Source organism: Chiloscyllium punctatum, chromosome 25 (genome assembly GCF_047496795.1).
Source record: "Chiloscyllium punctatum isolate Juve2018m chromosome 25, sChiPun1.3, whole genome shotgun sequence".
Lineage (NCBI taxonomy): Eukaryota > Metazoa > Chordata > Chondrichthyes > Orectolobiformes > Hemiscylliidae > Chiloscyllium > Chiloscyllium punctatum.
Window position 1 is genome coordinate 19,930,754 of NC_092763.1, and position 13,438 is coordinate 19,944,191.

At 41.6% G+C, this 13,438-nt stretch overlaps 1 protein-coding gene across 2 annotated transcripts in view; it reads left to right on the forward strand.

Annotated features, from left to right (window-relative positions):
• The first annotated feature begins 904 nt into the window (after positions 1-904).
• Positions 905-13,438, forward strand: part of LOC140495731 (MICOS complex subunit MIC27-like) — a 49,751-nt gene continuing 37,217 nt past the window's right edge. Inside the window, exons 1-2 of one of the 2 annotated variants that reach the window (XM_072594777.1) lie at positions 905-1,020; positions 12,585-12,689. In XM_072594777.1, coding sequence (XP_072450878.1) covers positions 1,009-1,020; positions 12,585-12,689 — 117 coding nt within the window. In that variant the 5' untranslated portion in view covers positions 905-1,008. Of the gene's footprint in view, positions 1,021-11,131; positions 11,271-12,584; positions 12,690-13,438 lie in introns of those variants that run through there. The other variant, XM_072594778.1, reaches the window with a different exon arrangement.

Sequence of the window (13,438 nt, forward strand, 5' to 3'; positions counted from 1 at the left end):
AGACTTGTCTGAGAGAGTACCTGTTTTGACACATGCAGTCCCCATCCTGTGGGAGGAGTGAGGACTCTTTGGCTGCTTGGTTCTTCTACAAGGATGTTGCCAGGGTTGGAGGTTTTCAGCTTTGGGAGAGGTTGAATAGGCTTGGGCTGTTTTCCCTGGAGTGTTGGAGGCTGAAGGGTGACCTTATAGAGGTTTATAAAATCATGAGGGGCATGGATAGGATAAATCAGCAAAGTCTTTTCCCTCGGTTGGGCGAGTCCAAAACTAGGAGGCATCAATTTAGGGTGAGTGGGAAAAGATATAGAAGGGACCTAAGGGGCAACTTTTTCACACAGAGGGTGGTGCATGTATGGACTGAGCTGCCAGACAAAGTGGTGGAGGCTGGTACAATTACAGCATTTAAAGGCATCTGGTTGGGTATATGAATAGGAAGGGCTTAGAGGGATATGGGCCAAGTGCTGGCAAATGAGACTGGATTAAGTTAGGATATCTGGTCTCCAAGACGAGTTGGACTGAAGGGTCTGTTTCCATGCTGTACAACTCTATGACTTTAATCTGTTTCACACTTATCACTGGAGTCATCTTCATGGGGAACTTATCAACAACACAGTCATCCTCAGGGAGAACATAAAAGGGGTCCCTGGATGATGATGATGATAAGTTCCCCATGAAGATGACTCTGGTGATAGTAACTTCACCAAGAAGACAGCACTCACTGACTACCCAAAAGATTGAGCTTGAGCCAGTACTGAACGTTTTACCAAGTGATGGATAGCATACCCTGGGCAAAGCGCATGCTCCAACGCTGGTGCCGGCATTGAAGATAGTACGCATGCTCTGAAGCCGGCACCACGGGCATTACGCATGTTCGGACGTCGGGCGTGCTCACGTAACGGCGCCGGCACTCCGGGCAATGCGCATGTTCTGTTACCGGCATGTCTGGCATCGCGCATGACCCGGAGCCGGCGCTGAGGGCAATACGCATGTCCCGGAGCCGGCGCTGCCATAATGGCGTCTCAGGTGAGTGTCGCCAGGCAGATGTACTTTGTTCGGGGGCGAGAGGCCGGGCATTGGTGGTTGTTATTCAATTGACCGTATTGTGTGGCCCCACGGTAACAGGAGCCCTGGTACTTGTATGGACTGACAGTTTCAGTGATAGTACATATCAGAAAGACGGCTCCTCTGTCAGAGTTTATAGATTAACAAGGTACACTTATATAGCGCCTTTAATTGAATGAACCATCCTGGCGTGCTTCACTGGAGCATGAAAGATCAAAACACTGTAACACTCAGCCTCATAAAGCAATAGCTTAGGTGAGCAAAGCTTGATCAAACAGGTGGGAGTTGGCAAGTACCCTTTACATTTTTAGGGAGAGTTGTGAGGGATGCTGCCTGGAGCTGGAACAAACACAGAAGACTGGAGAAATTCAGGCCCACTGCATCTGCAGAGCGAGAAGCAAAGTTAATGTTTCAAATCCGCTGTTGACTCTTCATCAGAACTGAACAAATGTCACAACAAGCTTGAAGCATTTACTCTGTTTCTCTTGCCAACTTTCCTTGTGTTTGTTTCAGATTTCCATCTTTGACAGTGTTTTGCCTTTGTTAGAGAGGGAGCTGGATATGGAGATGAACACTTTACTTTCTGATGATATTGCCAAGGGTTTACGCTCTGATGAGGAATGGAGAGTAATGGATATATTCTTTTGGGGAACATCAATGGTAATAATGACAGATAGAAAGAGAAGGCACTAATGTCAGATGGATGAGAATTGAACTGGGAATGTCACCCCAGCTGACCAATGAAGCAGAACTGGCAGGAAGGTGGTGTGATCAGTTGTGTTAATAACTATAGATAGCTTTATATATGTAGCTGTGTTTACATGTGTATGTTTAGAATTCAATTGATTATGTAAATATCCTTCGCAGGAGTGTTGTCAAACAAAGTTTGGTTATTAGGGCATGTGTGCCCAAAAGCTTGGCCAATAATTATGTTTTACATTGTGTTCGAAAGGAGAGAAGAGGCATTTAGAGTGGGAATCCCAGTGCCTAGAATTTAGACTGCTGAAATAAGTATGGGCAAAATATTAGTGGCCTGATCTGCAGTGAAATACTGTTTAACACTTACTGAAAATGCATTTTAAATTTTATAGCATAAATACTGTTGAGATACAGTCTGTCAACACTTGGGGATTTCAGACAGTCAATATCAAATACTCCCATGTCAGATATAGTGCAGTTACATAATAAAATTGACATCACTAATGTGCCCCAACTTCAGAAGAAAATGGTGATAATTTTGTCATTTTCCATTTTGGCTGTCTTCAATCATGCTTGTGTAACAGTGCCCAATTGGAAGCAGTGCAGTGTCTAATGCTTACTAAACTGAGACTCATCACTCATTAATGCACTATTCTTAACATAGAGTCATAGAGTTGAACGGCATGGAAGCAGATCCTTTGGTCCAACTCATCCATGCCTACCAAATATCCTAAATTTGCCAGCTTATGGTCCATATCCCCCTCAACCCTTTCTATTCACGTACCCATCAAGATGCCTTTTAAAATTTTATAATTATACCAGCCACCACCACCACTCTCTCTGGCAGGTCATTTCTTATATGCACCACCCTCTGTGAAATAATTGCCCCTTAGGTCCCTTTTTAAATCTTTCCCCTCTCACCTTAAGTCTATGCTGTTTAGTTATGGACTTCCCTAACCTGAGAAAAAGACCTTGGCCGTTCACCCTGCCCAAGCCACTCATGATTTTATAACCCTCTACAAGGTCACACTTCAATCTGCGACACTCCAGGGACAAAAGCCCGTGCCTATTCACTCTCTCTCTATACCACAAACCCTCTAACCTCCGCAACATCCTTGTACAGATAAGTCTTTAAAAGTCTGAGTTGGGTTTGGAGCTCAAGTCTGAAACCTGGTGACTGTAAACCTCTCAGAGTAGGCATTCTTACCTGAGAACTCTGAATTAAATATGGGTTGTGTGGCCTCTTTCGCTGAGTAGATTCCACTTTTTCCAAGGAGGTCTTGTGGTGCAGCAGGTAGCTTCTGAGGCAGAAACCCCGCAGTCAGAGTCTGCTTCACAACTCAATGGCCATGGAAGTTATTACATGGTCAAACAGGTTGATCATCAACCTGCAAATCCTTTTAATACACTCAGTAAGTGGTAAGAGCTTTAGAGTTTCCGATCGTCCTGAAATATATTTTAGCTGCAGCACAACAGCATCCACTCATTTTAAAAAAAATATTCCCAAGCACTAGCTCTTGCCATGAACTGGACTCTGTGACAAGAGGGACTTCTGCTTCAAAACTTCCCAGTTTTAATATCCTTGTAACCGTGTCACTGTAATGACTGTAAGATCAAATCAATTAACCTGTATTTATGCTATCAATTAATTTATTTTGTTCTGAATACACACATTCAAGTAAAAAGCCACTGATTTTGCCTATTGACCATTTCTTCCCTTCTTTGATTATACTTACTCAGTTTATCTATGTTTGTATGCTCTGTTCTTTCCTCTATCACCTTTATACAAGTGATTATACAATTAGCTTCCATTATTTATGCCTACATTTCCTCTCAAACTCTCCCTCCCCTCTAATTTCTTTAAAGCCCTGTCTACAGCTCTAGGTATTCAATTCACGAGTCCAACATAGTTCAAATGAAGTCTGTCCTAATACTGGTGCCAGTATTCCACAACCTGAAATCTGTTTCATGCATATTAATCTTTAAGCCATACATTTAACTCCTTGACTTTATTTACTATGTACCAGTTTGCCTGAGGCTTTGATAATAATTCAGAGATGGTTAGCTTGGAAATTCTACTTTTGAGATTAACTCCTAACTATTCAAAATCTTTCAGTAGAACCTCCTTTCAAATCCTATATGTTGTTGGCACCAATGTGGATGATAACTGGATCCTTCCCCTCCCTCTCCAGGTTTATCTCTAGCCCCAAAGAAATGTCCTTAACTCTGGCACCCGGCAGACAAGGCAATCTTTGGGAGTCCCTCACCCCTGTAAAGTTCAGTATGCATCCCCCTAATTATACTGTCCGAACACAATGAAATTCCTATTTCCTACCCGCACTTGAATGGTTCCATTTACTAAGGTGTGTGGTCGGTTTGCTTATCCACCTTGCAGTCCCCACTGCCTGCAAACTCTCATAACTGCTTGTCGATTGTAGGGGTCAAGCACTACCTGCAACTGCTGGAATCCTCATACCTTCTTCACCTGCAGTCACACCCTCCTGTCCCTGATCACTGACCAATTTTGAATTGCCTAGTCTGAGTGGTGTAACTGGCCTCTGGAACAGTCTTCAGGTAACTTTTCTCTTTCTTGGTACAGTACAACATTTGCAGCTCCTCAGCTTGGACTTCGAGCTGCAAGCACATATTACAGACATGTTTGCTGTGGACCACATTTGTGTCTAGCAGCTTCCACGTGTTACAGCAACAACAATCGGTGTATAAATGGAATAAGGGTCTTAAAACGAAGAGCAAACCTGACTAGAAAGTAAAAGAGGATTAATATGTAGTGACTAGGCATAATAGAGAAGTAGTGATGGAGTGTGATTACATCAGTTGCTCTTGTAAACTGTCTTCAATGCTGCCTGTTAGGTTGGAACCATTCTGTGATTCTAAATACATCTCTGGGTTAAATGGGCAATCTGCCAGCATCGAGATGCTCGAGAAAAATTCTGTTGGATGTGCTGTAGGCAATCGCCCTTTATTACTGATGTTACAAAGACATACGTTTAATCTTACTTGAAGGACTTGAGTTTTGAAGGTTTGAGTAGGATTAATTTATATCTAGTTTTGTTGGAATGAATGCAGTGTTTTCTTTAAAAGAGGTAATTGAAAGTTTACTGTGGACATTGGAGGTAACTGTTGATAACTGCTTATTTGCTGTAGATACTTGCTAAGGCTGTTTTGAACAGTGACTGGCTTGAGAGATGCCTTCTTTAACCGGTTTACCTGGGAGAAAGTGTACTAAGAGCATGCTGAAATGGAGGAAAATCTTTGCTACCCCCTCCACACCCACCCACCCACCCACCCACCACCTCACCTCAGTGTGCTTTCCAGCTGTTCAGTGAAGGTCTATGGCCCAAAAATGTCGATCAACTCCTCTGGCTATCAAAATCAGTATGGCTATTCAAGTCTTATTTGTACCCCCATTGTACAGCTGAGCTACCCGTGGTATTATGGACTTGGCTTTCACCTCCCAAATGAACCACCATTCTCAGTATTCAGAGCAGAATATGGTTTGGACAGCAACATCCATACTGTCTGCCAATTTTTTTTTACTTCCTCCCACTTTTTGTATGCTCTCAGCTGCAGAATGATCAAGTGTACAAATACGCTATCCTGAGAGGTCTGAGCCTCATGAATGCACCATAGTGGCACTAGCAGCTGCTGAAGACACAAGGAGTGTCCTGAAGTGGCCACATAACACTGTATGTTCCCACAGGACTGAAGTAACTGTCATTCCTCATTTATTTGTTACCAACAGAAGAAACCATGGTGATACAAAAAAGGCATTTCAGCTATTAATAAAATCTTAACAGTACTGAGAAATCTTTTTGATAATCAATACATTTTGTTGGATGAAATGAATCTTCTTTCAAAAAAGATAAAGCCAGCTACACTCCTTCCTTAATCCTAATACAACAGGTTAATTCTCTCTGGTGAGTCATAAACAGTGGAAAACTTTACTCTTACATTCAAAATCACACAATAAAACCATGTGCAATATAATTACAAATAAAGCCCAGTAATACTTTCATGTGATTAGCAAATTACTTCACCCAGTGAAATTGAGTGAGGAACAGGTAGAGCATTGCTAAAATTTAATTGAATTTTTCATGTCTTCAAATCTCCTTGTGTGTGTTGTCCAGAGTGTATTGGACAGCATTTAATGGTCATTTGAAGGTTCATAATTGCGGTCCTGTAAATTTATAGCTAACTATCACACTGTTGTCTATGGAGAATCCTGTGCTCTCCTCTATAAACAGTATTTATTTATTTTCTTAACTAATGGTAGGGTAGAAGGAACCTTTTACCCTCTAGGTGGAGTACTAATCATGGGCATCAATGCTTTTTGAGATATAGGATTCTTTTTAGCGGCCTGGGGCTTTTTCTTTAGCTTTGAAGGCCAATTTCAGTTTAAAACAAAAATTCTGCCGACAGCATGACACTGAAAATTGCATTGGAGAAGTTAGATCTTTGCACTTGCTGGGTGTTTAGTAAAATTTTACATTGACACAGGGAAAGTTTAAGACACAAAAGTAAGCCATATTGCCCATTGATCATGCTGGCCAAAGAAGAGCCTCTGGTAACCTTTGAGCAAGCATCCCACACCTCTACCATCCCCAGGTGAGAAAATACTTGCTCTATTCCCTTCTAATCCTGTCACTTTACTTTTACTTTGGTTCAATACTGGAGGTAAAAACAATAACTGCAGATGCTGGAAACCAAATTCTGGATTAGTGGTGCTGGAAGAGCACAGCAGTTCAGGCAGCATCCAATGAGCAGCAAAATTGATGTTTCAGGCAAAAGCCCTTCATCAGGAATAAAGGCAGTGAGCCTGAAGCGTGGAGAGATAAGCTAGAGGAGGGTGGGGGTGGGGAGAGAGTAGCATAGAGTACAATGGGTGAATGGGGGAGGGGATGAAGGTGATAGGTCAAGGAGGGGAGGGTGGAGTGGATAGGTGGAAAAGGAGCTAGGCAAGTCGGACAAGTCAAGGGGACAGTGCTAAGCTGGAAGTTTGAAACTAGGATGAGATGGGGGAAGGGGAAATTCCAAGTCCATTACTTCCCGCTTCTCCAGGTGGAATTTCATTTGTCATTTTTCTGCCTACTTGACCAATTAACTGACATTAGCCCATAAGTTGCACGAGCATGGAGTCTGCTGTGCCATTCAGTGACACTGTGGCTGATCTGATAATCCTCAACTTCACTTTCGTGCCTAATCCCCCATAACATTTGGTTTCCTTACCGATTAATATCAGCCTTGAATATACTTAGCGATCTAGCAACCCAGCCTCAGCAGTCCCCTGTGGTAAAAAAAAGTGATAGATTCATTACCCTCTGAGAGAGAAAAATTCCCCTTATCTCTATACTAGATGGGCAACTCTTTACTCTGAGATTATGTTCTCTATAACTGGACTGTCCCACAATCCCTCTGCAAGCCCTTAAAAGATCTTCTATGATTTCATTCTTCAAAATTCAACTGAAGTACAGACCCAATCCTAAACCACCCTTCATTAGCCATTCTCTCCATACTCAGAACAGAGTGAATATTCTGTGGGCTGCATCCAGTGTTAACGCCTCTTTCCCAAGGTAAGAGGAGCAAAATTTTCACAATATTCTGGGTGTGGTCTGACTGTTTACTTGTATCGGTTTAGCAAGATTTCCCTATTTATGTACTCCATTCTTTTTGAAATAAAGGCCTACTGTCTGTTTGCCTTCCCTCTTACCTACTGAAATTAGATGCTAGCTTTCTGTGATGTATGCAGGAGGACCTCCAAACCCCTCTGTGCTGCAGCTTCCTCCATTTTAAAATAATATTCAGCTCTTCTATTTTTCCTGCCAAAGTCCATAATTCTCAGTTTTCACATTATATTCCATCTGACAAGGTTTTGCCCACCTACTTAGCTTGTGTTTCTCTGTGGAGTCTTCGTATCATCCCCATTTGCCTTCCAACTATTTTTGTGTCATCCACCTTCTTAACTATAATACATTAACTTTCATTGTCCAAGTCATTAATATATATTGAAATTAATTGCGGCTCCAGCACAGATCCTTGTGGCACTCCACTCATTTTAGGTTACCATCCTGAAAATACCCCTTTTTTCAGCCTTGCTTGTATTAGTTAGCTTAGCTGCAACATTGATGGCCGAGGGGCCTGTACTGCACTGTAATGTTCTATGTTATAATCCTTTATCCATGTTAATGTACTACTCACACACACAGTCTCTCTTACAGACACACACACACACACACACACACAGTAGGTTCATTAAGTCGTTATTGAAAACCTGTGAAAATACAAATATATTCTATTTATTGGTTTCCTATATCAATCCTGCTTGTTACTCCTCAAAGAACTTTAATAAATTTGTCAAGCATGATTTCTTCTTCATGAAGCCTTATTGACTCAGTCTGATTTTATTCTTTTTTTGTAAATGTTCTACTAGCACATCTTTTATAACCTTTGTTCTTAATTACACATATTAAGCCAATTGACCTTTGATCGCACATTTATTTTTACCTCCAAAGCTTTCTAATTGAAGGTATTTCATTCGCAGTCTTCCAATCCTGTGGGCCTTTTCCAGTATCTAAGTAATCTCGGAAGGTGACTAGCAGCGCATACACTACCTCCAGCTACTTCCTTTTAAAGCAGAGAATGTAACCCATCATGTCCAGGTATTTATTGGCTTTGGCCTCATAAGTTTCCCTAGTACTTTTTCTGTTCAGGTCTGCACTTTGTCCTAGGCCTTCTTTCCCGCGTTGTTTATATTCTTACAGCCTCTGCTCTGACTAGATTTTTTTTTCTCCTTGTTGTACAGTATAACAAATTAGAAACTGAAATTGAATTTGTCCAGAAGATTTTTATTTGTTCACTCATGGGACGTGGGGGTATTGCTGGCTGGCCAGCGTTTATTGCCCGTCCCTAGTTGCCTTGAGAAGGTGGTGGTGAGCTCCTGAGCTCGTTACAGCCTTGATTCATACATGGACAAAAGAGCTGAATTCCAGAGGGGAAGTGAAAGTGACAGCCTTGACATTCAGTCAATCGAGTGTGGCATCAAGGAGCCCGAGTAAAACTGCGGTCGACAGGAAATGGGTGGGGGAGAGGGGAATCTCTCCAGAGTTGGGATCATGCCTGGCACATCGGAAGATGGTCATGGATGTTGGAGGTCAGTCATCTCCGCTCCAGGAGTTCCTCAGGCTAGTGTCCTTGGCCCAACCATCAATGACTTTTTCTCCATTATAAGGTCAGAAGTGGGGGTGTTCGCTTATGATTATATAATGTTCAGCACTATTCACTATTTCTCAGATACTGAATCAGTCCATGTAAAAATGCAATAAGACTTGGACAGTATCCAGGCTTGGGCTGACCAATGACAAATAATAATGACACCACGCAAGTACTGGGCAATGACCACCTCCAATAAGAGACAATGTAACCACCATCCCTTGATATCACTAAATCCCCTCTATCAACATTTGGGGTGCTATAATTGACCAGAAACTCAATTGGACTCGCTATATAAATAGAGTGGCTACAAGACCAGGTCAGAAGCTAGGAATATTGAATAACTCGCATCATGACTCCCCAGAGCTTGCCCACCATCTACAAGGCATAAGTCAAGGGTGTGATGGAATAGTCCTCAGTTGTCTGGATGAGTATAGCTCCAACAACACTCGACAAGCATGACACCAACTGGGACAAAGCAGCATGATTGATTGGCACCACATCCACAAGCATCCATTCCCTCTACCACAGCTGCTCAGGAGCAGCAGAGTGTACTGTCTACTAGATGCATGGCAGACATTCGTCAAAGATCCTGAGACAGCACCTTCCAAACACGTAACCACTTCCTTCTAGAAGGCCAAGGGCAACAAATATAAGAACAAAAGATAAGGCAGAAGTATTAGCAGTAATCTGCAGCCAGAAGTGCCAAGTTGATGATCCATCTTGGCGTCCTCCAGTGTTCCTCAGCATAACAGATGCAAGTCTTCAGCCAATTCATTGCAGGTGATATTAAGAACTGTTGAAGGAAATGGATACCTGCAGTTCCCCTCCAAACGTCTTGTCATCCTGCTATGGAATTATATCGCCATTCCTTCAGTGTCAGTGGGTCGCAATCCTGGAATCCTGGATGTTCCCTCAGGGCAATGTGGTCTATCTACAGCACATGGACTTCAATGGTTTCAGAAAGCAGCTCACCACTACCTTCTCAAGGGCAAATAGGAACAGACAATAAACGCTGGCCAGCCAGCAACACCCACGTCCCATGAGTGAATAAATAAAAATCTTTCGGATGAATCCAATCTCAGTTTCTAATTTGTTATACTGTGCAACAAAAAGGAAAAAAATCTAGTCAGAGCAGAGGCTGCAAGAATATGAACAGTGCAGGAGAGAAGGTCCAGGAGACAGTGCAGACCTGAACAGAAGCAACAGAATATACTAAGAAACAGGATCAGGCCCTGCTTTTACTCTCTCTTTCAAGTAACTCTTTGTTCAGCCATTCCTGATGAAGGGCCTATGCCCTGAAACGTTGACTCTCCTCCTCGGATGCTGCCTGACCTGCTGTGCTTTTCCAGCTCCACACTTGTTGACATGGGCTGTTGCTTGACCTGCCTGTGAGACAGCTGTCCTAATTTTGGCACTAACCCCCCGGATGTTGGTATGGAGGAATTTACAGGCTCAACAGGACTGTTTTTGCTGCTATCATTTCCAGTGCCTAGATCGATGCCAGGTGGTTCATCCAGTTCCATTTCTTTGAGACTTTGTAGCGATCGATACAATTGCGTGGCCAAGTCATTTCAGAGAACAATTGACAGTCAACCACATTGGTGTAGGTCTGGAGTCACATGTAGGCCACACTGTGAGCGTGGCAGATTTCCTTCCCTGAAGTACCAAAACCAGGAGGATTTTTCCCCAACAACCAGGAATAGTTTCATGGCCATCAGTAGATTCTTAATTCTAAATACTTTTATTGAATTCACATTCCATCATCTGCCTTGGCAGGATTTGAACCCGGGGTCCTCAGGACATTAGCTGAGTTCTGGATTCCCCTAGTTTACACTTTCACTAATCACAGCCATGTCTGAGCTTGGAATGTTAGTACTGTTTTATCTGAACCTGGAGAACCATATTTTGTCCATTCGTGCTTCTATCACCAAAGCAGACAGCAATAAATTCGTATATTCGAGTGGTCCCACGGCTCTTCACAAAGGTATGTTAAGAGACAAAATCTGTTGTATACCTGACCTCTAGAGCTACAAACTCTATTCTGTTGGAACTGCAAATCTGTAACAATTTATTTTTAACTTTTCCAAGCGTATCTTGTCGCAGCCTTAGAATTAAACTTGTGCTGCATTTGTTTCAACTGCAGATGGAGCACATTCACTGCCAATGCAGTGGCAGTGCCTGTGTAAAAGCCGTCTACTTCAGCAAGCAGACGTTCCTTCTGAGTTTTTGTTTTGCTCAGTATCACTTGCCATCTGATTTACCTCCGAGGGACAATTTGACAGGTATTGTCCTGTAAAAGCAACCCAAGTACACAATCAGGTGAAAGTTAACTGTGCTTGTGGAACACAGTAGAATAAGACTAAAAGAACCCAGGTTCTGACTGCAGACTTGCGTTGCAGGAAGTTACAGACGCAGTGCTTGTATTTTAAATGCAGGCTGAATGCCCCTTAAACTGGATCTGTGTACTGTTGCAGCACTTCATTGATAATGTCTAATTTTGCAAATGTGGTTTTGAAAGACAACACTGATACATAAAAATGATTTATGATGCCAAATATTTATCAAAAAAATCATCTGATTGTTGTTTGATATCAGAGCTGTAACTTGACTCAAATGTTTCACAAAAATTGAGTAAACTCTGGGCAGAGAACTGTTCTCTCCTCCCCCTGCCATAAACACGTGTACTTTCAATGGATGCTGTCTTCTGAGAGAGCATAGTTTGTGAAATAATTTATTGCTCAAAATCAAGCCTTTTTTTTAAACTAACAAAGTGTTAAGTCTGGGGTCAGTACCAATCATGCTTGTGTTTGGAAGTGTAGTTTCACTAGCCTTGAGCATATTAGGGAATAAGAGAAAATAGAATTGTCGCAGTGTTTCATTATTGGAATATATTTTAGCGTTGACATGAAAACTACAGTCAATAGGTTATGGGAAAGTAAGCCAGCTCCCTGTCACTTGATTTAAGTGATTAAAGTTTCTGTGAGACTTGCCAAGATGAGGCATTAAATTAAATTTCCTTTCTATGTTTAAATGCTTTTGCAAGATTTCCCAGTGCTTTGCTGATTTCAGAAGGAGGAACCAAACTTGGAAGCAGACATTTCTCTTCAGTCAGGAAGTGCTTCTCGGCTTGGTTAAAAGAAATAGTAAATGTGCATTTATATAGCATCTGACATGTCAAAAGTGATTTACAGCTATTTTTAAGCATAGTCACTGGTTGTAATGGAGGAGTGCAAAGTTTTGATGATGTCCAATTTATTTGGCTTCAACATAATTGCCCTTTGCAAATAATTTCAGTTCTTGTTTCACAGCAATTATTTGGTTCTTGATCCTTAGTAAGCAAAATTACAATTGTTTAAATCAGTTACAAATAGGAAAGGAGGGCGTTTTGCATGTTCTGTTTATTTTTATGATCAGTTTTACATTGGAGAAAGGAACAGCGCAATGAATTATTCAGGCATTTCTTTTAAAGAGAGGTATGGATTGAGTGCACAAACTGATGTAACTACTGAACTGGTGAGTTTTAGCCCTGATATTAGTGACCGAAAAATGACTCCATTCAGTAGGAATGCCAAGTAATTTGATTTTGATTCTCGCAGATTGTTAGATTGTCAGCACTTCCAGCTGCTCTGGGGATGGTACCTTTCAAAGTATATGCTTCAAGTAAAAGTCACCAGAATAAGGATTCAATCAAGCCTGAACAGGTGAGTTCTTTTTGTCAAGTTTCATTGAATTTCTTTTGAAGTTTTCAAAACCTGTTTGGATTAAATATTTATATGATGTAGAAGAATTTAAAAAAATATATAACTTTTTGAAGTCACCAGACACGCTGGGTGTGATTGTTTATTACCCCATGACCACAGCCCTAAGGCCTGTCATGTATGAGTTACTCTGAGCATAGCTCTTTGTTTATGTTGGACATGACTGATGTTTGCTAGAGCTGACTAGTTCCACAGGTTCTATCATTTTGTCACCTTTTTGATAAAGTAAGCCCTTTAAAGTAAGACTTTAAAAGGAGACCTGTCAAACTAATACATTACTCCATCTTTGCCAGGAGACTGTCCTCTTAAGACGGTCATCTTCACAACATTTGAGACTATTTCTCAGAAAGAGCTTAATGGAGATGACTTTCTGCATGTATATACTAGAATTCAGACAGTGAAAGTAGATTTTCCCCCAGTATCTTGGCCAGCCTTCCTCCATCAATGAGCACCACCTAAAACAGTATCACAGCAACAAAACCAGAAATTGTTGGATAAACCTAGCAGATCTGCTAGTATCTGTGGGAAGAAAGCAGAGTTGACATTTCAAGTCTGGTGACTCTTCATCAGAATTTATGTTTTTGTTTAAGATCTCCAGCATCTTCAGCCCTTAGTTTCATTACGGTAGCACAGCATATTCGTCTCATTCTAAATTTGCGGGATATTTGTATCTGTAACACAACTGTTGAACT